This window comes from Anomaloglossus baeobatrachus, chromosome 12 (genome assembly GCF_048569485.1).
Source record: "Anomaloglossus baeobatrachus isolate aAnoBae1 chromosome 12, aAnoBae1.hap1, whole genome shotgun sequence".
In the NCBI taxonomy this organism is placed as follows: domain Eukaryota; kingdom Metazoa; phylum Chordata; class Amphibia; order Anura; family Aromobatidae; genus Anomaloglossus; species Anomaloglossus baeobatrachus.
Genome location: NC_134364.1, coordinates 28,156,601 through 28,182,330, shown reverse-complemented (window position 1 = coordinate 28,182,330; position 25,730 = coordinate 28,156,601). Strand labels below are relative to the sequence as shown.

The 25,730-nt window shown below is 46.3% G+C and overlaps 1 protein-coding gene across 1 annotated transcript in view; it reads left to right on the top strand.

Annotated features, from left to right (window-relative positions):
* The first annotated feature begins 598 nt into the window (after nucleotides 1-598).
* Nucleotides 599-25,730, top strand: part of GPR176 (G protein-coupled receptor 176) — a 107,064-nt gene continuing 81,932 nt past the window's right edge. The window contains exon 1 of the mRNA XM_075330134.1: nucleotides 599-1,355. Within this exon, the coding sequence (XP_075186249.1) occupies nucleotides 1,160-1,355 (196 nt within the window). The 5' untranslated portion in view covers nucleotides 599-1,159. The remainder of the gene's footprint in view (nucleotides 1,356-25,730) is intronic.

The following is a 25,730-nucleotide window of genomic DNA, read 5'->3' as shown; positions in this document are numbered from 1 at the left end:
GCCCCCCAAATTATTTTTTTCCTCTGTGCGGCCCATACACCCAGCCGAGTTTGAGACCCCTGCTATAGAGGAAATACAAATAAGGATCAATGAAGGATTTAACATAGATCGAAGATCCTAATGTATCAGGTAGGTGGAGGCAGATATTTTAAAATATTGCAAAAATAAATGGACATACACAATTATTCTATCAAATATGGTTTCCCTAAAAAACGGGTTATTTCACTCTTTTTTGACCCAAAATATATTTTTGCAGACAGTGGTATTACCGTGTCCAATTTTACATGATGTATTCTCCACTATGACACAGACAAGTATGTATGTATAGGGAGCCGGTATAATCACGCACCCATATAGCTACGTTTTATTATAATGCAATTATTTGTATGACTGGAGGCAATTTTCCTACACATATGGGCCATTAGTAGAATATGTAGGTGACACAAAATGAATGAGAGCAGGAAAACTAAAGCTAATAGGTGACATCCATGAGCCTTACAATAGGATACAAGGTTATTATTTCATCATTCTGCTTTCGCTGTCTGACACATTGGATTTCTCGTGACTCCCAAGGCATTTTGGGATTGCAGCCTCCTCTTCACAGAGGGGAAAACAAAAATCTGGAATGGAAGCATCAATGCCCATGATTTGGATGTAGCCATAGGCAGTCTGCATACTGTGTGTGATCACTGCCTTGCTTTTCTAGGTGGGAAGAGACATCTCATCTAGAGGATTCTCTGCCTTTGTTCCTCAGGATCTGTCTTCGTGACCGATTCTGGATTTTCGCCTTTCCAATCAGTATCACAGACTGTAAGGACAAGAGAGAGGAGAGCTGGAGATTCACAGAGACTACAGAAGCAATGAGATTCAGGGTCAGCTCCTTCTCCCCCCCTTCTTTTTCACAGGCGTCTGACATGTTCTTGTATTGGAGATGTTTGCTGGGGCTGAGAAGCAGAGAAAGAGGCTTGTGTTCTTCTTGCCATGCAAAGAGCCAGACAGGCTAAAGCAAAGATGCATTTTATGTGGACATGTCAGCTAATTATTCTGAGATGGGCACACAGAGCCAGGGAACCTACAGAGCTATGGGCTTCAGACCCGTGATTCCTGGACCAACATCTAGAGGAGAACAAGTGCAGCAAATGCAATAGGTGACGGAAGAATGGCCATGGGTTACAATGGCAGCTTGATCTTTAGAAATAAGAGCGAAATTGGCTATTTCCAGGCTGAAGCCTTTGAAATCAGGAACATATCTCATTCCCAAGTCCTGTGGAGCAACCTCAGCAACAGTGATGGGCTGAGCTACAGACATTTTACCATAAGCGTCCAAGTAATCATCTTCATTGGGTCTCTGTTGGGTAAGTTCTGTATTCGAGTTACATAAATTGGTTTCTCTAGATCATAAATGTTCTGAACATCTAAATCCATACGGATTATGTAAGGCTTCCAAAAGACAAAAATGAATCCGCTGTTTTGACCGTGATTTACGTTAAACTTTGTATTTCCATTGACGCTTGATATACATAAAAATCAAAGCATTAAACTCGTTGTTGTCAAATTTTACACCTTGTTTTACACAATATGGTGCCAGAGAGACAAACGTTTGATATTGTATAATTATAGGATGATTCAGCTGATGGAACGGAACGTTATTTTTTTTTTATACCTGTTTTCCTTCCATTCCGCACCATGTTTTCATAAATCCACTAAATATTTATGGATTATTATACAACCATACCCACCTCCATCAATATGTTGCTGCAGTTTTACGAACCTTTGGTCTAGAGATTGGTGTACAAGATTTTGGACAAGATTGTATTCAGTCCGCAATGGGCTACAATATCTTTTGAGTTGTCAACTGTCGACAATTTCACGGGATCTTTATCACACCCATCAAAAAGACTTTCTATAGCTACAGAATTAAACCTTTCCAGCATTAAGAGGTGATCATCCCCTTCTGGTTTTATGTCTGGAGCCACTCATGCACATTATTATCCACCGATCAGGCCAATTTTTTAATGGAATGGCAACAGTTGAATGTTATCAGGGCAATCCAACTTTTCTGTTGGAGAAAACAAGGTTGAACATGTTGAATGCCAACTTACAAGAGTGTTCCTCAGGGAGATGGACTTATCCCTCAAACTCCTCGTAACAAACATTTTTGACCAGTCTGAACATGCATGTTTATGGGGAGTTGGAAAGAAAAGCTGTCGGCCAAATAGGCATTCAGCCAACAGTTATCTTGAATGTAGGGCCTAATATTCAACCCCTTGGCATTTTACCTATTTTGTTACATTACACCCTGTTTCAAAATTTTTGTAATCTGATTTGTGTGTGATGTATTAGCCCTAAATAGTTTAAGTTGATAAGTGAAATGAGAAAAATATAGGTAAAAATTAAATTTATGGGATAAAATAAAATTGCTATGTGCAAATGTATTCACCCCTTTTACTATGAAGACCCCAAAGGTTTCTGGTGCAAGCAATTCCCTTCACAACCCACATGGTTAGGTAAAAGAAGTCCACCTGTGTGTAATCTAAGGGGCACTTTGCACACTACGACATCGCAAGCCGATGCTGCGATGCCGAGCGCAATAGTCCCCGCCCCCGTCGCAACTGCGATATCCTTGTGATAGCTGCCGTAGCGAACATTATCGCTACGGCAGCTTCACATGGACTCACCTGTCCTGCGACTGTCGCTCTGGCCGGCGACCCGCCTCCTTATTAAGGGGGCGGGTCGTATAGCGTCACTGCGACGTCACATGGCAGGCGGCCAATAGGAGCGGAGGGGTGGAGATGAGCGGGATGTAAACATCCAGCCCACCTCCTTCTTTCCGCATATCCTACGGATGCCGCAGTGACGCCGGTAGGAGATGTTCCTCGCTCCTGCGGCTTCACACACAGCGATGTGTGCTGCCGCAGGAATGAGGAACAACATCGGACCGTCGCGTCAGCGTAATCATGGATTACACCGACACTGCACCGATGATACGATTATGACGCTTTTGCGCTCGTTAATCGTATCATCGAGCCTTTACACACTACGATGTCGCATGCGATGCCGGAAGTACGTAATTTTCAATTTGACCCCACCGACATCGCACCTGCGATGTCGTAGTGTGCAAAGCCCGCCTAAGTGTCCTGGGGTCTGTCAGTATATACACACCATTTCTGAAAGGCCACAAAACCATTAAGCAAGAAGCACCACAAACCAAACAACACCACAAAGACCAAGGAGGTCTCCAAACAAGTCAGACAGAAAGTAGTCAGCAAGAACAAGTCAGGGTTGGGTTCTAAAAAAATATCCCAATCTCTGATGATCCCCTGGAGCATCATCAAATCCATTATCATCAAATGGAAAGAACATCATACCACCACAAACCTGCCAATTGAGGGTAGCCCAACAAAACTGTCAGCCCATGCAAGGACGGTATTACTCAGAGAGGCAGCATAGAGACCAAAGGTAACCCTGAAGGAGCTGCTGAGTTCCCAAGCAGAAACTGTAGTATCTGTCCATACAACCACAATAAGCCATATATACCTTAAAGCTTGCATTTATGGAAAAGTGGCCAAAAAAAAGTCTTTACTTACAGTAAAATAATTAAGCCTTGCTTTGATTTTGCCAAAAGACATGTTGGAGACTCTCCAAATGTATGGAAGAAGGTGCTGTGGTCAAATGAGACCAAAATTGAACTTTTTGGCCACCAAGGTAAACACTATGACTGGTGCCAAATCTACACAGCTCATCACCCCAAGAACACCATCCCTGCAGTGAAACATGGTGGTGGCAGCATCATATTCTGGGGAAGTTTTTCCACAACAGGCAGTGAAAAAGGTGCAAGTCGAGGGGAAGATGTATTTTGAAACATACAAGGATTCAGTCTGTTTCAGTCTGTCAGTGATTGGAGACTGGAACGGAGGTTCACCTTCCAACAAGACAATGACCCAAAGTATACTACTAAACCAACACTGGAGTGGTTTAAGGGGAAATTAGTAAATGCATTGGAGTGGCCTAGTCAAAGCCTTCATCCAATTGAAAATCTCTGGTCAGACTTGAAGATTGCTATTCACCAGAAGAAACCATCTAACTTGTAGTTGGAGCAGTTTTGCTTTGAGGAATTGGCAAAAATCCCAGTGGTAAGATGTGGAAAGCTCAAGGAGACTTACCCAAAGCGACTTACAATTGTAATTGCTACAAAAGAAGATTTAGAAAATACTGACTTTAGGGGGTGAATAGTTATGCACACTAAAGTTTTAAGTTATTTTGTCCTATTTGTTGTTTGCTTCACAATAACATGAAAATGAAATGTTCACAGTTGTAGCATGTTCTTTGCATGAACTGATGCAAACCCTAACCAACCAGTGAAATTCCAGGTTGTGAGGTAGCAAAACAAAAAATACCAAGTGGGTGAATACTTTTGCACGACACTGTAAATGGGAAGCCAAGCTTTTGGCCTGCATGTTACTCCCTTTGGTAGGCATATTGGAATTTTAGCACATCAAGATACAGTTGAAACCAGAAGTTTCGATCCACTATCTATAAAGACACATCTGCATGTTTTTGTCACTATCTGACATGAAATCAGAAAAAACTTTTCCAGTTTTAGTTCAATCAGAAACCAAAATTATTTATATTTGCCAAATGGCAGAATAATGAGAGAGAGAGAGCTTTCAAGAATGCAAAATTATTTCCAGGACAAACTTTCACTCCAATTTTGTTGAAATGGAATAGTCAATATTTTCTGTATAAAGTTATGTGTATGTAAAGTGTTTGGATCCAGTTGGATGAAAACACACTAGGTGGGCTGAGCTGCTGCAGTAAATGGATTCTTCCACAATGATAACAAGGTTTTTTATTCACAATGCATTCCAACACTATACCGTTAACTTTATTTGTCACGGATGTGTCAAGGCCGGCTGACAATCCTGTGGCAGCGAGTATAAGAAAATCCAAGGGATTGGCAGCACGTGTTGTTATCTGTCAGTTCTTTTTTCTGCAGCAGCGGACTCTAGGACCCTGGGAACATGTCAATTTTTTCTCTCAGTTGCTATCCTCTGACTCTCTTTATAAACCTCACTCTGGGGATATTTGGCTGTGGTTTATAGTTTGTTCCTTACTGAGATGTGGGGAAGTCATGTTCTGATGCGCCAGACTCCTGTGGTTACTGCAGCACCGATAAGTGTTGCCTTTGCTATCAACCAGGGCTCTGGTGATAGCTGTTGTGTTTCCCCTGTATTGTTTTTCCATTGTGTCCTCCTTTAGTGATAGTGGTGTTGATGAAGAGCTCATACCCTCCCCTCTTACTTAGGGCCTATTTGCTAGGGTGAAATAGGGCCCAGGTATTCCAGCTCGGCGACAGTTGTGGAACATGTATAGGATCTGTGAGGGCAGTGAGGGTGAGCGACAGGTTGTTGTCAGGGGTCACCACTTTATAGTATAGTTTCTATCCCCAGCCATGACATTATCAAGTGAAAAAAAATGGCCTGGACTATTTTTTGATCGTCGAGGTCCTGCTGGGCAGGATGCATCGGTGTGTTTGACGCCTTACCAACGACGTCATTGACGACTCAGAGCTCAGACACGTACCTCTGAGATCGTTATACAGGTCGCTACAGTCGTAGTATCGTTGCTGTGTTGTTGGGAAGATCTGACTGTTTGACATCTCACCAGCGACCACGTAGCAACTTACCAGCGATCCTTATCAGGTCGTATCGTTGTCGGGATCGCTGGAAAGTCATTAAATGTGACGGGGGCTTAAGGCGACTAATGGCCACTCTAGAACCTTCAAGTAGTTCTCCTGAAACCAAGTCTTAATGGACTTTGAGGTATGCTTGGGATCATTGTCCTCTTGAAAGATACAATACCACATAGAATTTCAGCTTCCTCACAGAAGGCATGACATTTTACTCCACGATTTCCTGATACTTAATTGTATCCATCTTGCCTTCCACATGCTACATGTTTCCAGTGCCAGAGGAAGCAAATATGCCCCAGAGGATAACCGAGCCAACGCCATGTTTCACTGTAGGCAGGGAGTTTTTTTCAGCGTATGCTTCATTCTTCCTCCTCCAGACATTCTGCTGATCTGTAGGTTAGACAAGTTACAGTTTTGTTGCATCGCTCCACAGAACAGAATTCCAAAACGTCTCTGTCCTATTTCTTTGCTATTGAGTATTGACGACCTTATGCTTTTGGAAGTGTACATCTTGAAGCAGGGCCGGCTCCAGGTTTTTGTGGGCCCCGGGTGAAAGAGTCTGAGTGGGCCCCATCTACACGCAGACATACACATACACAGATACGTACACATACAGGCATACGTACATATACATATTTAAAGAGAAATTCACAAAAATACATCTAAATAAACATAAATCTATACACAGTCATACACACTGACATACATAGATACACATCATACATGCACACACGGGACACATTATTAATATGGGGAAGCTGGTAGGAGCCTCACTCACCTTCCCTGCTTGTCGCCCATCCAGCTCCTCCCGGGCATGTGGCTGTGCCATGCTTATTGGTGACCATGACTAACAGACATGGCCACGCACAGTGCACACTGACACTGCTGTAATGTACATTACAGGAGACGCTGGGGTATACAATAGGGGGACATAAAGCTCTAGAGGGGGACATTCAGCTCTGGGGGGGTATACAGCTCTGGAGGGGTATACAGAATTGGGGTGGCGGACATACAGCTCTAGGGGGGTATACCGCACTGGGATGAGGGCAGATACAGCTCTGGTGGGTATATGACGCGCCTGCGGGGCCTTGGGAATGTACTTGTCGCCGGGCCGGTGTAGGTGTGGGATGTCACAGCAGCCTGACCCAATTCTGTGACCCCGGCGGTGTCAATAAAGATGGGGATAGGGATGTGGAGTATGGCTTCATGTTGCCACCTATGGTGTGCGGCCAGTATTAGCCGCCGCTGCGGGAGGTCTTCTCTGGGGCGGAAGATAACTCAGCTCAGATGGTACAGCTCTCCACAGGCAGAGCTCAGGCCCTAGGGAGGATGTTGGGAGTAGTAGTTGCCTATCGCGTAGGGGCGTGATAATGGGAGCACCGGCAATGATGGGACGACACAGAGGGTGAAGTTCAAGTTCTTCACTCACTGAAGTCACACTGCCTTTGGCGTGCCGTGCTCCGCTGTTATGGGCTTCAGCCGATCCCGGATAGTTCGGAGGTCAAGACCAGTGTTTCCTTCTGTGTGTCCTTTCTGGTGGTCTTCCCTCCACCCCAGCTCCTGGGCCGTGGAACGGGTCAGTGGTGCCTGCTGCACTCCCCATGGACCCTGGGATCCCTCTTCTTCCTAAGGACCCGGGTCGAGCCTCCAGCTCCAGACCATGGGCCTCTTTCTGTTCTTGTCACCTCTGACTGATGTCTGTTCCTGAGTCCGACCTGGTGCTTACCGCACCTGGAGCTAACTGAATTGTGTGTGAGATGGCTCTTAACTTCCCCTGCAGGTGCCCCGCCTGCCGGGTTGCTGGACTAGTGGGTAAGAGGTCCCATACTTTATGATGGCTACCCTTGGCTTCTACTCTGGCCCAGTGCGAGTGACAGAACTCCCGTGTTATGTGTTGGATGTGTTGTGGTGGTTTACCGGCAATGACCCCCTCTGTATCCGAGATGAATACTGCACCTCGGATGAGGTGCAGTACCCTGTGGTGCCTGAAGTCACAGGGGTGCCACATATACAGCATTGGGGTGGGGAGACATATTGTGACACCCCACAGAGCAGAAGATAGGAGTTTACCTCCATACCTTGTATACACGTTGCTGGGCCAGTGGTTTGTAGAAGTTATGGCCTGACCAAATTCCGTGGCCCCGTGGTGCACAGTAAAAGGGGGTTAGCAAGGATTGTCCCTGAAGAGGTCATCACTGGTTACAATGGTGACTGCAGACCCTTCCTCCGACCTTTCCCCCTCCAGGAGTGTAACAGATGATGTCGACTACACCACCTGTGGTGTGTGGCCAGGGATAAGGCCGCCGCTGCAGGGTACCTTACCGGGGAAGATGTTGGGGTGCAGCCGGGATGATATTGCTCCCCACAGGAGGAGAGGCCCCCGGAGGAAGAACTGGGAATCGATGGATCGCAAGGCGATGACAAACAGAGTCACTGGGTTGTGGGTTTCAGGTTTATTTACTCACAAGTCTTGGTGTCACACCCAGAATGCTGGTCTTTACTGTGCTGACTCCGTTCATTTCCAGGCAGGGCAGAGGTCAAAGTCTGGTAGGGCAGCCTGTGGGCTTTCTCCTTTTTGTGCACTCGTGTGGTGGTCCCCTCCTAGTTTTTGGAGCTCTTGGGACGCAGGGCAGAGGTCAAAGTCTGGTAGGGCAGCCTGTGGGCTTTCTCCTTTTTGTGCACTCATGTGGTGGTCCCCTCCTAGTTTCTGGAGCATTTGGGACCCGCTACTCTGCCACCCAAAGCTGCACTGGTTCCAGGGGGCAACGGAATCCTCCCCTCTGTAACCCTCTTCTCTTCCATGCCACACGACTACCGGTCCCAGGCTCTCAACTCCTTCCCGGCTAGCCACCTCTAACATTCCAAGACTCTGCCGGCTAATGGACTGGCATCTCTCTCAGCTTAGGGGTCCTCAGTCATCCACTCGCCCAGTCCCAGGTAAGGAAAGGGTGTATGAATCGGTCTGCAACTGGTAGTTCCTCTGATCTGCCTCCTTGAGAGAGAGAGCCCCAAGAGAGCTGGTCACTGTGAGTCCACTCTCACTACTCTCCCAAGCATAGAGTTTAAAGTGAAACCAAGCTCTCTGCTCTACAAGTCCCTCCCTGCACATGCCCCCACCTAAGGAATGGTCCCTCTGTTTGTGTGTGTGAGGCTGTGTGAAGCAGAAACCAAACTTACCAGGCTTTAACCCCTTCCTGCTCAGGGTGGACGGACATTATAAAATACATAACAATACATAAAATACAATACCACACACAGTCTCAGGGGCGCTACACATATAGCTCTAGAGGAGGGTGTAGAGCACTTGGGTGGTGGGACATACAGTTCTGGTGGGGTAAACAGTTCTGGGCATATACAGCTATGGAGTCAGTGGACAGACAGCTCTGGGTAGGTATGCAGCACTGGGTTCAGGAGACACACGTCGGGAGGGTACACAGCACTGTGGTGGGGGGAAGACAGTTCTGAAGGATATACAGCACTGGGGTCAGGGAACACACAGTTCTGGAGGGTATACAGCACTGTGGTGGGGTCAGGGGACAGTTCTGGATGGTATACAGCACTGTGGTGAGGTCTGGGGGGGATATATAGCTCGGCAGGATGTTGGTGCTGCGGCTCCTCTCTTCATGATAGATGCTATAGTGTATGGCAGGGGTGGGGAACCTTTTTTCTGCCAAAGGCCAACTGGAAATTTCTGCCAACCTTCAGGGGCACAAAATTATCAATTCGAAAGTGAACCGGCTATATTTGGTCTAAAAGTTAATTCATTCACCCCTATAGTGGTGGTTGGAGCTGCTTCTCTTTGGTGTGGCGGTGATGGTCGGAGATACTTATTATGTTGCTTCTCACAACTGCTTTTCCAGGTTTGTCTCTGTCTGGAGCGCAGTCAACTCTTTGTGATAATAAGATTGGTAGACCATATACATCACATACCAGATGCAGGGACTGCTGTATATAAATCACAGGAGAGACATACATGACTGGAGTAGCTGGGGGCATATGCATCACATAGGAGATGCTGGGACTGCTGTATATACATCACACAGGAGACACTGGGACTGCTGTGTATACATCACAGGAGACACATACATCACACGTGGGGCTCCTGTGATGTATACACTTCCAGCCCCTCCTGTAAGGTATATGCACCCAGCCCTCCTGTGATGTATATGTCCACAGCCTCTCCTGTGGTATGTATGCCCCTAGCGTCTCCAATGTGATATATATATATATATATATATATATATCACAGGAGGAGTTGGGGTATACACATCACAGGAGATGCTGGGTGCATACACATATCAGGAGACGCTGGGGCATATACATGACAGGAGAGGCTAGGGGCATATGACAGGTGGGGCTGGGGGTATATACATGACAGGAGGGGCTGGGGGCATACACATTACAGGAAACGCTGGGGGCATATACTGTACATGACAAGAGGTCTGGGGAACAGACATCATTAGGTCACTGGGGGGCATAAGCATTGCTGTGGGGCACAGACATCACTCGGGGAGCAGACATCTCTAGGGCGGCATGGACAGCAATAGGGGGGCACAGACATCACTAGGTGGGCACAGACAGCTCTAGCCAACCACAAGCATCACTGAGGGGGGTCACAGCCATCACTGGGGGGGCACAGATATCACTGGGGGGGCACAGACATCCCTGGGGGGGCACAGACAGTACTGGCAGCTACAGGCATCACTAGGGGGCACATACATTACTGGGGGAGCACAGACATCTTTAGAGGGGCACAGACATTACTAGGGGGCACATACATCACTAGGGGGGCACATACATCACTAGGGGGGACACAGGCATCACTAGGGGGGCAAAGACAGTACTGAGCAGTCACAGGCATCACTAGGGAGGGCACACAGACATCACTAGGGGGCACACAGACATCACTGGGGGGCACGGACATCACTGGAGGGGCAAAGATAGTACTGGGCAGCCACAGGCATCACTAGGGGGGCACATACATTAGGGGGCACAGACATCTTTAGAGGGGCACAGACATCACTAGGTGGGCACAGGCAGCACTGGGTAGCCACAGGCATTACTAGGGGGAACACATATCACTAGGGGGGCACAGACAGTACTCGGCAGCTACAGGCATCACTAAGGGGTTTGACACACAGACATCATTAGGGGGGCACATAGACATCACTAGGGGGCACAGACATCACTAAGAGGGGCACATACATCACTAAGAGGGGCACATACATCACTGGGAGGAGACTGGGTGGGTCAGCACTGCAGGTGGTACATAGCATTAAAGGGAACACAACACTGGGGGTGATACACATCACTGGAGAGGCTGCACACAGCACTGTAAGGGGCACACTGCACCGGAGAGCGGGCACACAGCATCGGAAAGCAGGCACACAGCATCGGAGAGCGGGCACACAATGTTGGAAGCGGTGAAGCTGCTGTGGGATGGAAGCGCAGAGCGCTAAACCCGCCCACAAAGTAAGTCCTGAGCATGCTGCCACTTGCCAGCGAGACCGCCCATTGGTGCACGCAAGCAGCGCATTTGTGGATTTAAAGGGCCGGCAGCCAGTAAAACCGCGGGCCGCATGCGGAGGTTCCCCACCTCTGATGTATGGGCTCTTTCCAGGTACCTTCTCTTCATCTGTGGACGGGAGTTCAGCACATTGCGCGCTAGCTCCATCGACACATGAACTTCAATGCCCTTGACGCAGTGCTCAGCTGTGACACGCTGCATGCAGGAAAGTGAGGTTTCTGCCCAAGCACTGCGGTCCCCGGAATTCGGCCCGGGGGCCTCGGGATACATCACCGACACTACCAACAGTGAGTGGGCCCCCCCTGCGGTCCAGAGCTCTGGCGTGTGCCAGGTGCTGATGCCGGCCCTGTCTTGAAGTTCAGACATGGAGACCTTCAGCATTTAGTATACATCTTACTGTGGAAACTCAAACCTAAGTGTCTGTTGCCATTAAAGCTTACTGACGGACTTTTGCAATGATTTTGTGCGGTTTTATTCCACTGCCTTCTCAGAAGTCTGGTGGCAGATGGCTTTCAGCATCTCCTTTTAATCACATTAAAGGCCCCGTCACACTAAGCAACATCGCTAGCAACATCGCTGGTAACGAACAACTTTTGTGACGTTGCTAGCGATGTTGCTGTGTGTGACATCCAGCAACAACCTGGCCCCTGCTGTGAGGTCGCTGGTTGTTGCTGAATGTCCTGGGCCATTTTTTAGTTGTTGCTGTCCTGCTGTGAAGCACAGATCGCTGTGTGTGACAGCGAGACAGCAACAACTAATGTGCAGTGAGCAGGGAGCCAGCTTCTGCTGAGGCTGGTAACTAATGTAAACATCGGGTAACCAAGAAGCCCTGTCCTTGGTTACCCGATATTTACCTTTGATACCAGGCTCCTCCGCTCTCACTGTCAGTGACGGCTCCTGCTCTGTGCACAGATAGCTGCAGCACACATCAGGCAATTAACCCGATGTGTGCTGTAACTAGGAGAGCAAGGAGCCAGCGCTCAGTGTGCGCTGCTCCCTGCTCTGTGCACATTTAGCTGCAGCACACATCGGGTTAATTAACCTGATGTGTGCTGTAACTAGGAGACTGGGGGCTGGTCACTGGTTGCTGGTGAGCTCACCAGCAACTCGTGTAGCCACGCTCCAGCGATCCCTGCCAGGTCAGGTTGCTGGTGGGATCGCTGGAGCGTCGCAGTGTGACAGCTCACCAGCAACCTCCTAGCAACTTACCAGCGATCCCTATCGTTGTTGGGATCGCTGGTAAGTTGCTTAGTGTGACTGGACCTTTAGGTAGTGAAGTCTTTGTTCGTGTAACCTATGCAACTGTATCTCTAGGAACATTCAAAGCCTTTGTTATCTTTTTTGTATTCTTTTTTTTTTATGCGCAGGGCAATTATCTCTTTTTTTTAACATTTTGGACTACTCTCTTGACAACCCAAGAATATTAGTGAACTGTAGGGTATTGCCCATAAAGGGCTGGGCTCAAATTCATCAGGAACACTACCAGAAGCTGGTATTTGGCTGTTAATCAAGTTTGCAGCAAGTCAAAACTCCCAAAGTGGCTACATTAAAGACGCACTTCTAATAAAGTTTTTATCGACTTTATGTGTTGTAATCATCATATTCTATAACTGTATACTTACAATTGCCCATTTTGCCTTTGTACTCAATAAATTCTTCTCTTTTTTTTGCTCTATGTAGAAAAAGGAAGTCTCTTTTCCCTGCATGAATTATTACCCTGTTCAACTACTGACAAAGCTAATCAGTCCTCCCTCCTGACATTCACTTTTGCAGTGACACATGCAAGGAAAAGAGACTTCCTGTTTCTACATAGAGCTTAGAAGGATTCTGCTAGTCAGTTTTTCATCACATGATCATAGACCTAATGGAAAAGAGAAGAATTAACTAGGTAGAAAGGCAAACTGAACAATTGTAAGTAAACAGTGATTTATAAAATGATGATTGCAATTTATTAAGGGGATAAAAACTTTGATGGGAGTGCCTCTAAGTACTAAAAATGCTTTTCACGAAGGGGAGAATAATTTGGAGCTTGCAGTTGACATTAAAAGTGGTATTTTGTGTTGAATGTGGAGAAACCACATGTTATATTACTTCTGCTGAGGCATTTAAATTGTTCTTGTTTGATGTTGATTGTAAAGAGTAGAAAGTTTGTTCATTTTGTTACTAAACCTAATTTGCAATGAGAGGTGTTTGAATAATTTTGATTGCATCTGTAGGGTCAAGAGAACACATGGTAGTGGGTGGGTGACTTTTCCTCCATGGGTATGACAAACATTAACTACCGCATACCAAACAATGAACTAATTGTAAAGTATTATTTGGGTTTCAATATTTTCACCTAACAATGTTATTTGCCAGACTCAATGTAAAATAAAACTATGATCAACTTATAATTAACAATCGCAGCACATGTGATTGGCTGAAAGACCAACTCAATCATTGTGTGAATGTTCCTTGTAAATTACTGGGTATATCAGCCAGAGTGAAGAGCTAATTATTCGATAAAATTGTGGGCCATCTCTAAAATACAGTACAGCCGCGCTGCGTGCTCCGTGACATTCTCCACTTTGTTTAGATGCTAGATCGAGAATTGCTTGATTTGGCTGAACTGTACAGGAGAAACTTCAGTGTTCAACATAAAAAGTGAGTCACCAGCTTTCATCAGCTCGGTCTGCGATTATACACAACTGCATGAAAAGACCAAAGGTTCCCCAAGAAAATTAGAGCGAGTCAACACCAAAGTACATCCAGAATATCACAGAAAACTCAGGCTATGAAAAGCGATGGGGGATGAATGATTTAATGTAGTAATAAAATGGCAACATACAGATAAGGCTGAAAAGAAAATTAAAAAAACGACATTTTAAGGAAATCAAAGCAAGACTCACTCAGTCATCTTATCCAAACATAACTATTGATGTCTGTGATTTTTCACAATATTTAAGTCTGGCGTTTATTATATATATATTTTTTGTTTATTTTAAATATTACTAGTTGTAGTACCCGGCGTTGCCCGGGATAGTAACTATCTCTCTGTCTCTCTCCCAGTCTGTGTCTGTGTGTTGCTGTCTGTCTGTCTCTGTCTGTCTCATATCTTGTCTGTCTGTCTCTATCTTTGTCTGTCTCTATGTGTGTGTCTGTCTTTTTCTCTCTTTCCCCGTCTGTCTCTTTGCCCATCTGTCTCTTTGCCCATCTGTCTCTTTGCCCCTCTGTCTCTTTGCCTGGCTGTCTCTTTGCTCGGCTGTCTCTTTCCCCATCTGTCTCTGTCTGTGCCTCTGTCTGTCTGTCTTTTTCTGTCTCTCTCTATCCGTCTCTCCACCGACATCTTATTACCTCACACATAAGCTTCTTATACTAACAGTTTATTTTGTTCCTATAGCAACCACTGACAGTTGCTATTTATAGCCTGCAGCTCCCACCTCCATTCAGTTTAATAGAGGCAGGATTTTTGGAGAGTAAGTGTAAAGCGCGGGTTTAAATTTCACAGCCCAAATATAGTCTATGACGTTCCCTGAGTCACATGGGTTGTCTGTGTAAAATTTCGTGATTTTAAATGCGACGGTGCGGATTCCTTTAGCGGACACACACACACACACACATACACACACACTCAGCTTTATATATTAGATTTGCTGACACGGCGTTTTGCACAAACTTCACCGACTGTCATGGTGGCATTGGGCTTTGTTCAGATTGCAGATTCTGACACTCCACCCTATGGTTTCTCTGGTGTCTGGGATCAACACAGGCAGACTCGGGCATCAACCTGCTGTGTGATGATTCATAGGCAGGCAAACGAGAGCTAATATCTGCTCATCTGCTTGCTCATTTGAACACATGTTGTGGGAGGCCTATTATTACATGTGCACCCCTCCTGTTTATGCTGGTTGAACTTTCTATACATGCCAGCTATAGTTTATTCTATGTTGATATGTGAGGTGTGGTGCCCAAGACTCTCTGGTGAAAATTGTGCTTATCTCTTGGAGCAGTTGTGGAGTTTACCCCTGTTTTATACTTCCGTCATGCTCTTGTTTTTCCTGAAGAATCTCTTATTGTCTTTACCTTTGGGTGTGCGTGCTGTGTGACAAAGATTTTGTTTTCTCTTGTCTGTCATTATCTTGGGGTTTCTACTCACTCTTGTCCCGTACCTCCTTGGGGGGAGGGGGGAATCAGATCAGGACTTGTAAGCAGCAGGGCCAGGAAGGAGACTCCAGCCTCTCCACCGTTAGGAGTATCCTACAGATTAGGGGTGGCATAGGGTCCCCTAGCTTGAGGGACAGCTTAGGAGCCCCAGTTACCTGGCATCCCTAACCACAGCTTAGAGTAGGTTTCTCAGTGTGAGATGCAAAGACAAGCAGTCCTGATCTCCTGGACTAACCTAATGCATGATCTGAAAGTAGAGCACAGATAATTAAGGCTGTGTGCACACAGCACATTTTTATCTGTTTTTTTTTTATGCGTTTTTAGTGCAGTTTTGCCACAAAACTGGAAGCAAATCCGATTGAGGTGCTGTGACATGACCTTAAAGAGGCAGTTCATGCTCGGAAACCCTCCAATTTAGCTGATTATGCAACAATTCTGTAAAGAGTGGGCCAAAATTCCTCAAGAACTTTGTAAAAGACTCATTGCCAGTTATCACAAATGCTTGATTGTTGTTGTTGCTGCTGAGGGTGGCCCAACCAGTTGTTGGATTGCCCCCTAAACCTCTTTTTCACACAGGATCCTGTAGGTTTGGATTTCCTTTTCCCTTAATAATAAAGACCTTCATTTAGAAACTGCATTTTGTATTTACTTTTGTGGGTTTTTTTTGTCTAATATTTAAATTTGTTTGGTGATCTGAAACCTTTAAGAGTGCAAAACATGGAAAAGAATAAGAAATCAGAGAGGGGCAAACACTTTTCACACCAGTGTAAAGCGGGCTTTACACTCAGCGACATCGCTAGCGATGTCGCTGGTAATAGCACCCGCCCCCGTCGGTTGTGCGTCACAGGCAAATCGCTGCCCGTGGCGCACAACATCGCTTACACCCGTCACACATACTTACCTGCCTAGCGACGTCGCTGTGGCCGGCGAACCGCCTCCTTTCTAAGGGGGCGGTTCGTTCGGCGTCACTAAGCGGCCGCCCAATAGAAGCGGAGGGGCGGAGATGAGCGGGCTGAACATCCCGCTCACCTCCTTCCTTCCTCATTGCGAGCGGCCGCAGGTACGGTGTTGTTCCTCGTTCCTGCGATGTCACACATAGCGATGTGTGCTGCCGCAGGAACGACGAACAACCAGCGTCCTGCAACAGCAACGATAATCGGGGTTACAACGACTGGTCAACGATCAATGATTTGGTAAGTAATTTTGATCGTTAACGGTCGTTCCTGCATTTCACACGCAACAACATCGCTAGCGAGGCTGGATGTGCTTCACGAATTCCGTGACCCCAACGACATCTTGTTAGCGATGTCGTTGCGTGTAAAGCCCGCTTAAGTGTGCTTACTGAAACATCTTTGGACAAGCAAAGTTTAGAGAGGAGCAGTACAGCAGAGCTGACAATGCTGTGAGGGGAGATGAGCTTATAGAAGGGTTTGTATTGTGACACAGCTATACTCCGCTGTATTATCCCTATCTTCAAAAGGGACCTTATCTGAAAGGTGTCACTCATCTGTATCCTACTCCCAGCACTTTCTAATCATGCACTAAGTTAGGCCAAGAGATCAGGGCTGTCTTTCATATGTCTCACACTGGGAAACCTGCACTAAGCTATGGTGGGGGTGTGTTCTTTTTCATCTGTGTTGCTGCTGTCTGCTTCTTATTAGACAACATCATATAGGTAAAAAAAAAAAAAAGTACACGCAAACACACTCCTAGTGAAAACTATCTGATAACTCATTAGGTGCCAAACACTTTGATTGGTAATATCCCTGCACCACAGTGGCAAAATATAAAAAAAGTTTTATTCCACTTTGCAACCACTGCTACATAGTGTTTCCAGTTTAACATGAAAAATTTGGTGAACCTCTTTAACCCTGTAAGAACTTACACAACCCCTTTAACAAGCTAAAATCTCTATATTCATGTCATTTATGGTACTGGTTTCCTAATATCAGGGCTGTGGATCCTCCTGGTTCTTCACAAGCACCAGAACCTAGATGTGACCCCTGCTTCTGCCTCCCTATATAACTGTTACTAGTGGTGAAAATCACAGTAAAGCGATAATAAACACAGCGATATCACAGTAGAGGTAGAATTATCACACAGAGCTTTGTGCAAACTTTGCCGACTGTCATGGTGGAGTTTGGCTCTGTTCACATTGCAGATTCTGACACTCTGCCCGACGGTTTCTCTGGTGTCTGGGATCAACGCAGGCAGACTCGGGCATTGATTTGCTGTGTGCTGATTCATAGGCAGGCTAGCAAAAGTTAATCTCTGCTAGTCTGCTTGTTGATCTCCTTTGATCACATGTGGTGGGGAATCCAATCACATCTGCTCCCTTCCTATTTATGCTGGTTTAAATCTTCTACCAATGTCAGCTATAGTTTATTCTGTGTTAGTCTGTGAGCTTTGGTGTCCCAAACTTTCTGCTGAAAGTGTTGCTTTTTTCTTGGAGCAGTTGTGGAATTTACCCTCTGTTGTCTTGTTGCTTTCTTCCTGCTCTTGTTTTCCTCCTAATGTTTGTCTTATAACTCCTTATGTGAGCGCTGAATGACAGAGTTTTGGTTTCCCCTGTCTGTCTGTTTCTATGTGTTTCAGCTCACTCCTGTCTCATCCCTCCCTGGGGAAGGGCGTATTAGATCAGGACTGGTCCGGAGCAGGGACAGGAGAGAGACTCAGGCATCTCCACCATACGGACTATCACAGGGATAGCTTAAGGCCCCCTAGCTTGATGGTCAGCTTAGGAGCCCCGGTTTGCTGCTATCCCAAGACAAGACTAAATAGTTATGTTATGATAAACAGAGAAATAAACCAATATTTCTGCACAGGACTAATACAGACAGTGATGTAACCGCATTGCAGTAATTACCAAAGTAAAATAACAGCACAAGAGTAATAGTCACTGATGTCATAGTGCAGAAATCATGGAAACAAATTGTCATGATTGTCCTGCATCACTAAATAGGAAGACTACACAAAACAGGAATTACACACAGAGCAATACTGTCACATTTGTGTTGTGCAAAACATTCTGTATTGTTCTGCCATGCTCTCCTGTAGAGCCGGTATATGTTGCTTATGTGACGTCGTGGCCTATCAGTTCGTCACAGGGTATTGTGCAATCTGCCCTTCTGCACAGTATCCACTCCTCCTTGGTTCCGGATCCTGGTCCATTGGTGTTGCTAATAGCTTAGCCAGTCAAAATCCTAGGAACACTTTGCACCGAACCCACCAGACTCACCATTGGGGGGCCTGAAGGGAATAGGGCCGCCCACATGGGGGTTGGTAGGGGAAAGTGAGAAAGTGACAGAGAAGTGAAACAGGAGTGAAAGGAGTAGGAGGTGGAAGGTGACTCTCCGAGAGGGAGAGGTCACCGGTCCGGAGCAGGGCTCTTGAAGTTTATTAGGTGGCAGACGTTGGTCTGGGCCTGGTAGGAGCTGGAACCCCGGTCACGGGATCGCGTCAAGGGGCATGGACTGCCGAGGAGGGCGGCCGGCAGCCTTGAGCCATCACTGGGCAGGGGCCAGAGCACAACGGGGTACGTGGACCCTAGTCCGGGAAGTAGCTTCACGCGTCCCAGTAATTTACCCGACGGGGGTGAAGACTTCAAGATTCATCCCCAACCCGCTCCAAAATCGGAGTACTAGTGCACCGATGGGATAGGACTTTCCCAAATACAGTCCAAAGAAATCCTACGCGTGAACCCTGAGAGCAAGCTCACTCCTTTAGCCATATGGGTGAGTGGGACCCAAAAAGTTTCAAGCTTGAGGGTCCAACTAGTAAGAAGGTGCCACGGAAAAGGCCACAGGCTAACAGCAGCACCAAGGGCACGGATCCACACGTGCTCCCTCCATGCTGCAGAGGTGCTCAGAATTCTGGTTTACAATCTGTCGGAGTTGTTCTTCTTGGACTGAGTGAGTACGCTGAAAAGCCACCTTTTCCTCTACCCAACGGCACCCCAGTCACCAACACCCAACGGGCCCTGGGGCACAAACCCCCTTCCCTTGGAGGGGTTAAACATCCTGCTGCTACACCATCGTCACCGGGCTCCCCAACAGCAGCGGTGGTCTCCTACATTACCACGCACTGTGGGTGGCGTCATGAACTTACACATCCCCTGTACATACCTATCCCCTCTCTTTTGAATTTGAGTGTCCTCGCGAACCCTCGGGTCCGGAGACCCCTCGAGCCACCGCGGCTCCAAATCCGAGCGGTTCGGCCGCTGGCACGGGGGCGGTACACTTATGGTGCAGAGCGTTTAGCAGGATGAATGCTCTGCTGGTTGTTTCACAAGCACTGGGTTTCACGTTGTCCTGGAAGTTGCTCTTGCAGATGCTTTCATTCCCGGTGATTGGTCTGCCTCTTTAGGGAGCATGTTAGCTAAGGACGTCACCAGTCATACTTTTGCTTTACAGTTGTGCTGTTGGCTCCGGTGGTGCTCAGTGTTCAGATCTTAGCCTCTCAACTCTGGACTGCTGTTTACCCATCTCTGCCTGTCCTCTCCTGTTTCTGTTGTGACTTTCTGGCTTCTGACCTTGGACTTCCTCCTGACCGTGTCCTCTCCTGCTCCCTGTATCTTGTATATACTCTCCTGGAATCCTGCCCTTCGGCTTGGACCTCGACTACGTCTCTGTCTGCCCCATGTACTGTTGTGCCCTCCTGGTTTATGATCCTGACCTGTCTGACTACCTCTCCATTTACAGCATACTAGTAGTGTCTAGCGCCAGCTTGTGACAGTCATCTCAAATACACAGAGATAATATTTAAAGTGTTTTAATACAAGGATGAGGCACACAGTAATGCCATATGGCAGAGATAACATGCATATCACAATCTATGGATACTAAAAGCATAACTAAAGGGTTTTTCGAGTGTTTCAAAAAGCTCTTTGAAGACCATTTCTTATAACAAAGTCAGTTAAAGCTGTTTTTATGAAAATTTTCACTTTGTACTTTTCTTTTCATTTTCTTGGTGCTATTAGTGTTAGTAATTTTAATATGCTGCTGAAAATGACAGTTCCCAGCATGCACTTGTTCTGCACAGCACACTCCTCATTCCCTGCTGTGCTGTACATGCTGTGCCGCTCCTGCACAGAAGACACAACATTCACTGTAGTTGGCCTGCAAATGCAATTCCTATATGAACAGAGCAGAGTATTTGAAGCATGCACTCATTAGTGTAATTAAATAATTCAGCCTTTATCGTATAATTAGTCACTGATGATGCCCAGGAGCAGTGGTTTGCAGGAAAAGAACCTAAGGACTAATCTATGGGGCATCACGAAAGGAGCAAATAAACATCATGAAACCTGTTCCCAAAACCAGGAATTGCAGCAGCTTTGGAAAATCAAGTAAATTACTCATTGCCCGGAAGAAGAAAAAAAATAAGTGTTGTAGAACCCTTTTAAAGGGATTCTCTGGGAATAGAAAAAAAAATAACTGAAGGAAATGTCATATTAATTAAATTACGAAATACAGTTAATTAGCAAAATCGCAATTGTTTTGTCACTATAGAATTAGCATGGCCGTCACCTTATAACACGGACAGAAACCTCTCTAGAATTTTAGGACAGATGCCTGTGAGCATGTAGCTATTTTGTGACTAAGGCGGGCTTTGCACGTTGCGACATCGCAAGCCGATGCTGCGATGTCGCACGCGATAGTCCCCGCCCCCGTCGGAGGTACGATATCGTGTGATAGCTGGCGTAGCGAAAATTATCGCTACGCCAGCTTCACATGCACTCACCTGCCCTGCGATCGTCGCTCTGGCCGGCGACCCGCCTCCTTCCTAAGGGGGCGGGTCGTGCGGCATCATGGCGACATCACACGGCAGGCGGCCAGGAGGGGCGGAGATGAGCAGGATGTAAACATCCCGCCCACCTCCTTCCTTCCGTAGAGCCGCCGGCGGCAAGTAAGGTGAAGTTCCTCGCTCCTGCGGCGTAACACACAGCGATGTGTGCTGCCGCAGGAACGAGGAACAGCATCGTACCATCGCTGCAGCACAATTATGGAAAAGTCGGAGCTTGGAACGATGATACGATAACGACGCTTTTGCGCTCGTTTATCGTATCATCTAGGATTTACACACTACGACATTGCAAGTGACGCCAGATGTGCGTCACTTTCGATTTGACCCCACCGACATCGCACCTGCGATGTCGTAGTGTGCAAAGCTGCCCTAAGGGGCACTTTGCACACTACGACATCGCAGGTGCGATGTCGGAGGGGTCATGTCGAAAGTGACGCACTTCCTGCGTCGCTCTCGACATCGTAGTGTGTAAATCCTAGATGATACGATAACGAACGCAAAATCATCGTAATCGTATCATCGGTGCAGCGTCGGCGAATTCCATAATTACGCTGATGCGACGGTCCGATGTTGTTCCTCTCTCCTGCGGCAGCACACATCACTGTGTGTGAAGTCGCAGGAGCGAGGAACATCTCCTACCTGCGTCACCGCGGCTCCCCTCGGCTATGCGGAAGGAAGGAGGTGGGCGGGATGTTTAAATCCCGCTCATCTCCGCCCCTCCGCTCCTATTGGCCGCATGCCGTGTGACGTCGCAGTAAGGGGGTGCCCTTAATAAGGAGGCGGTTCGCCGACAAGAGCGACGTCGGACGGCAGGTGAGTGCATGTGAAGCTGCTGTAGCGATAATATTCGCAACGGCAGCTATCACAAAGATATCGCAACTGCGACGGGGGCGGGGACTATCGCGCTCGGCATCGCATCATCGACTTGCGATTTGTCTATGGGGCTGTGTACTTCTTTCCCTGTATGAGGTGGCAGCAATACACAGGGAAAACTTAGCTCACTGATCTCTGCAGCTACTGTATAGAGATACTCCACAGTTATGTAATGTTACAATTACAAACACTTCCCGATCTCATTTGATGGCAGTCAGTGTGGGGGAAGGAGGGGGAGCTGACAGAACTGCGTAATGAGATCCAGAATTATTTTCTACAGCTTATGTGTAGTTTTCATTGGTGCCATATTCGGGTATACAGGACTTATTATTTAACTTTTCTACTTTTCTGGAAGAATTAATACTAAAAATAAAATGCTAGAAAACAATATTTTTTATATATCCTTTACATCATTCAGCTTATGGGATAAATAACACATTTGTTTTATTCTTTTAGTCAGTATAGTAGTGGTAATATATGTACCTGATTGCTACTTAATTTAAAGCACCACTCCTGTGTTTTGTTTTTGTTTTTTTTTAGGTTTCAGCAGTAGTATTACTTAGGTCACTTCCCATCATGTAGTAAAATACTGACCAGCTACTGTCTTCTGTCGCCACTCCGGTCCCACTCCAGCATCTTGTTACCACAGTTCCTGACTGACTGTCAGAGGTAACGGTCACAAGCTCTCAGTGTAAGGGGTACTTTACACGTTGCGACATCGCTATCACTGTATCGTTGGGGTCACGTCGTTAGTGACGCACATCCGGCGCCGGTAGCGAAATCGCAACGTGTAAATCCTAGATGGAACAATGAACAAGCACAGAAGCGTACAAATTCGCTGATCTGTGTAGCGTCGTTCATTTCCATAATGTCGGTTCGACCGCAGGTACAATGTTGTTTGTCACTCCTGCAGCTCCAAACATCGCTGTGTGTAAACCCGCAGGAGCGACAAACATCTCCTTACCTGCGTCCCGAAGGCAATGCGGAAGGGAGAAGGTGGGCGGGATGTTTTGTCCCACTTATCTCCGCCCCTCTGTTTCTATTGGTCGGCCGATTAGTGACTTCGCGGTGACGTCGCTGTGACGCCGAACGCACCTCCCCCTTGAAGGAGGGATTGTTCGACAGTCACAGCGATGTCGCCGAGCAGGTATGTGCGTGTAAAGCTGCCGTAGCGATAATGTTCGCTACGGCAGCAATCAACACATATCGCATGTGCGACGGGAGAGGTACTATCGCGCTGGACACCGCTAGCGTGTAAAGTACCCCTTAGTCTATGAGTGCCTCTTTCTGGCTCTCATAGACTTACATTTAGAAGATTCTTCCAGTCCACCCTGCAAGACTGGACCAATCCGGAAGGTCATACATAGCAAGTGACAACCGGAGTGGCGCTGGGAGTAGTAGAAGATGGTGGCTGATGAGTATTCTACTACGGGCAGTGAACATTTATTAGTGATACCACTCTGAGGGTGAAATTAAAAGAAAAAAGAATGGTGTTTTAATATCATATATATATATATATACTTTGGATTTTGTAAAACTTTTTTCTTTAACGTTTTATTATGTCCTATAGGGAAACAAATCGCATAAATACTTGAATATTCGTGTTTTATATTCTTTGTACCCTGTCGTGTCTTTGTTCATACAGCAGGTTACTGCATTTACTCCTGGAACTCGCTTCATTCTACAGTGCAGACATTGCAGTTCTGAAATATATTCAGCTGACATTTTCTTCGAAGGTAATAGACTGAGAGGTAATATTTGCCTTTCAAAGAGTACCAAAATTGCATAGTAGAGTATTTAATTCTAAAGGGTATTCTTTTAACTCTTTAATGGTTAGATATTATTTCGGAATTTATTACTTTTGTTTGTTAAACTGTCGACCAACTACAAAGTACCCTAGTTGGTGAATACTTTTCTTTTTATGTGTCATTTATTGAACCATAAACCCTTGAAGATGCGGCCATTTTTCAATTTTGTGCTTTTATTGTTTCTTCATCCCCTTTCATAAAACGTGTTTATTTCTTTATTGGCAGAGCTATTTAGGGCTTGTTTTTTGTGGGAAAAGTTGTACTGTTCATTTACACCTTTTATTATACTATATAATTTACTAAAAAAAAGGTCTGGCTGCTCCATTCTGGATACATTGGAAAGCTGTCTTGCTGGTGACTATGATGTGACTAGGATAGGGACCCCTAAGCTGGTCCTCAGACTAGGTAGGACCCTGAGCTGACCTTCAACCCAGAGGTACATTTGATGGTAGTGAGGTCTGGGCCCCCAGCGTGTCCCTATCTCCTTTCTGAGACCCTGATCCCTGATTTAACACCCTCCACATCCACCACCTAAAGGTCGGGCCGGGACAGTAGTCACAAAACCCACCAACAAACAACACAGACTGGGGGAACAACAAAACTCACACACCCCAAAAACAAACACCATGGGAACTAAAAGAAGGTGTATAGGGGGTAAATAAGGTAAGGGGAAGGTAACTAAACAACAGGGTACATCCACACCAACAAAGAGAAGACTACAGCTGCAGCAGCAGCAGCAAACACCTCCTTTTTGCTGAAGACCAAGTTCCAGAATGAATTCTGAATAACCAGCACCCTTTGCTGAGCAGAGGGCATTTATCCAGGTTGGGAGTGGTCATCAGTGGAAACAGCTGAGCAGGGGTAATGAGCTTGTTGCTAGCAAGAAAACTTTAACATTAACTCCGTGCATGCCAAAAGGAAAAAACACAATGTGAAGAGTCTCAGATGGTAATAAGAGACTCAGAGCCTGAGTCTGTCGAAGGGAGACGACTGTGACAAAATCGGAGAGTTCAATCTGGGGTCTAAACCAATTAGTGGCAAGTTGCAGTAGTCAAACAAAGAATGAATCAGACCAACAATAAGACTTTCTGCAGTTTCAAAAACAAGAACAAGTTGGATTTTGGAGATATTCTTGAGGTGCAGGTGATATGAGCAAGTGAGTCAAATAGGAGGTACCAGGTTTAGGGAAATTAGGGGATGGAAACGCAAAAAGTTCAGTTTTCGAATAATCAGTTTCCGATAGAGAGAGGACATAATGTTAAAGATACTAGACAGACAATCATTTTTATTTTGTAGTAATGTGGGGGTGATTTTAGGAGATGTGTGTACTTGGGTGTCATTCGCATAGATATTGTATTGACTAATAGGAATGGTATTTAGAGAAAAGAGGAGGGGCCTAGGACTGAACCCCGAGGAACCCCAACAGTCGGGTGTAGAGGAGAGGAAACTTAGTCTGATTTTAATATCAGCACAACAACAGTGTGCCAGGACCTTCATGCCATAGCCATTGCCGAACAGCTGCATGCAAGTCTGATATCATCAAGCACAAGCATTGGATGGAGTGGTGTAAAGCAGTGGAGACAGTGTTTTGTGGAGTGATGAATCACAACTGTCCATCTGGCATCTGATGGATGAGTCTGTGTATGATGAATACTAAGGAAACATCACCTGCCTAAATATAAAGTTTGGTGGAGTAGTAGTAAGGTTATGGAGCTGTTTTTTTAGGGGTTCATATTGGCACCTTAGTGCCCATTAAGAGATCCCATCTTAATGTGATTTTGGTGTAGAAGAACGTGACTTATCTTCACAGATTCCAGACCTTAACGCCATCTAATACCAACAGAGACTGCAAACTAAAGGCCGCTTTACAAGCTACGATTTG